This window comes from Neopelma chrysocephalum, unplaced genomic scaffold (genome assembly GCF_003984885.1).
Source record: "Neopelma chrysocephalum unplaced genomic scaffold, ASM398488v2 Primary Assembly neopelma1_120, whole genome shotgun sequence".
NCBI classification, from domain to species: domain Eukaryota; kingdom Metazoa; phylum Chordata; class Aves; order Passeriformes; family Pipridae; genus Neopelma; species Neopelma chrysocephalum.
Window position 1 is genome coordinate 359,184 of NW_020897782.1, and position 1,785 is coordinate 360,968.

The 1,785-nt window shown below is 75.3% G+C and overlaps 1 protein-coding gene across 1 annotated transcript in view; it reads left to right on the forward strand.

Annotated features, from left to right (window-relative positions):
* The first annotated feature begins 108 nt into the window (after positions 1 to 108).
* CUNH2orf68 (chromosome unknown C2orf68 homolog) overlaps positions 109 to 1,785 on the forward strand; it is a 2,008-nt gene continuing 331 nt past the window's right edge. The window contains 3 exon segments of the mRNA XM_027697622.1: positions 109 to 287; positions 365 to 503; positions 941 to 1,147. Of these exon segments, the coding sequence (XP_027553423.1) occupies positions 184 to 287; positions 365 to 503; positions 941 to 1,147 (450 nt within the window). The 5' untranslated portion in view covers positions 109 to 183.

The window sequence follows — 1,785 nt, forward strand, 5'->3', positions numbered from 1 at the left end:
ACATGGCGGCGGCGCGCGCGCACTGCGCCTGCGCGGGGGGCGCGGGGGCCGCGCCGTGCGCACGCTCGGCTGAAGGGGCGGGGTCAGCGCTCGCCGCTGAGGGCTCCGCGCACGCGCGGCCGCCGGGCCCGCGGGGCTCTTAAAGGCGCCGCGTCCCCGGGACCGACCCCCCCGGTAACCGGGATGGAGGCGGCGGCCCCGGCCCCGGGCTGGCGCTGCCGGCCGGGCGGGCGGCTCGACATGAGCCACGGCTTCGTGCGGCACATCCGTCGCAACCAGCTCGCCAGGTAACATCGCCGGCGGCTCCGCGCGCCCCCCGCTCCCGCCGCGCCCCCCCCCCCGGTAACCGGTTCCCGGTGCGCAGGGACGCGTACGACCGCGCCGTGCGGCAGGCGCGGGGCCGGGCGCGCACCCGGCTCACCCCGAACCCGCCCCGGCCCCGCCGGCCCGACCAGCAGGTGTACCGGCCCCGGGGCTGCGGTGAGCGGGGCACGGGGGCTGCGGCGGGGCGGCCGAGGGGGGGAGAATGGGGGGGCCGGGAGGGGAAGGGGGGGGCACCCAAGGGTTGGGGGACATAGAGGGCACCCCTGGGGGGTTGGGGGTCACCAAGGTGGGTGGACAGCGGGTGGGACCCCAGGAGATGGGTGGGGAGGGGGCGGCACCCTTGGGTGCTTGGGGGGACATCCAAGGGGGTGACAGTGGTGGGGGGGCAACCCTGGGGAGGGGGGGATCCAGCGGGGGCTGGGGAGTGGGGGGGCACCCGGAGGGGGTCAGGGTCGGGGGGCGCCCGTGTTGGTGACAGGGATGGGGGGCACTCAAGGGGGGGGCAGGGACAAGAGGGAGCGCCCAGGATATGGGTGGGAATGGGGGGGCACCCCTGGGGGGCACTCAAGGGTGGAGGGGGTCGGGGGGACCCCAGGTGTGGATGGGGGGACACTGAGGGGGTGCTGGGTTGGGAGACCCTGGGGGTCTCACAGCCCCCCCTGAGGGTGCAGGTGCCACAGGGGGTCCCGGGGGCGATGCCAGCGCGGGGCCCCCCCCCGGCGACCCCCACGGGGCCCCCCCGGACCCCTCCCGGGGGCCGCGGCTCTTCTGCCTCGAGTACGAGGGGGACGACGGGACCGTCACGGCCGTGATCGTGCACCAGGTGGGACCCCGGGGGCAATGGGGCACTGGGGGGGTTCTGTGGGGCAGGGGGTGCTGCTGCGGGTGGAGGGGGTGCCATAGGGTTGGGGTGCGGTGGGGGGTTTCTGTGGGGCAGGGGGTGCTGCCATGGGTAGGGGGGTCCCATGGGACGGTGGGTACCCATTGGATGTCTGGGGGGTCCCGTGGAGGTGCTGTCAGGCAGGGGGTGCCATTGGGGTGCTGTGGGTGGGAGGTGCTGTGGGGCAGGGGGTGCCCACTGAGCGGGGGGGTCCCATGGGGCAGTGGGGTGCCACTGTGGGCTGGGGGTGGTGGTGTGGGGTGCCATGGGAGGGGATTCCATGGGACACGGGGTGCCACTGTGGGGCCCAGCGGGTGTTGGGGGAAGGGGGGCAGTTCTGTGGGGAAGGGTGTGCCATGAGGTCCAGTCGGTGGGTGCCTGGGGGGTTCTGTGGGGCAGGATGTGCTTCTCTGGGGCAATGGGTGCCATGGTCCCATGGGGCAGGGGGTGCCCTCAGTGTGGGTGCCGTGGGGGTGCTGTGGGTGCTGTGGGGATCCTGTGGGTGCCGTGGGGATCCTGTGGGTGCCGTGGGGGCTCTGTGGGTGCCGTGGGGGCTCTGTGGGTGCCATGGGGGTGCTGTG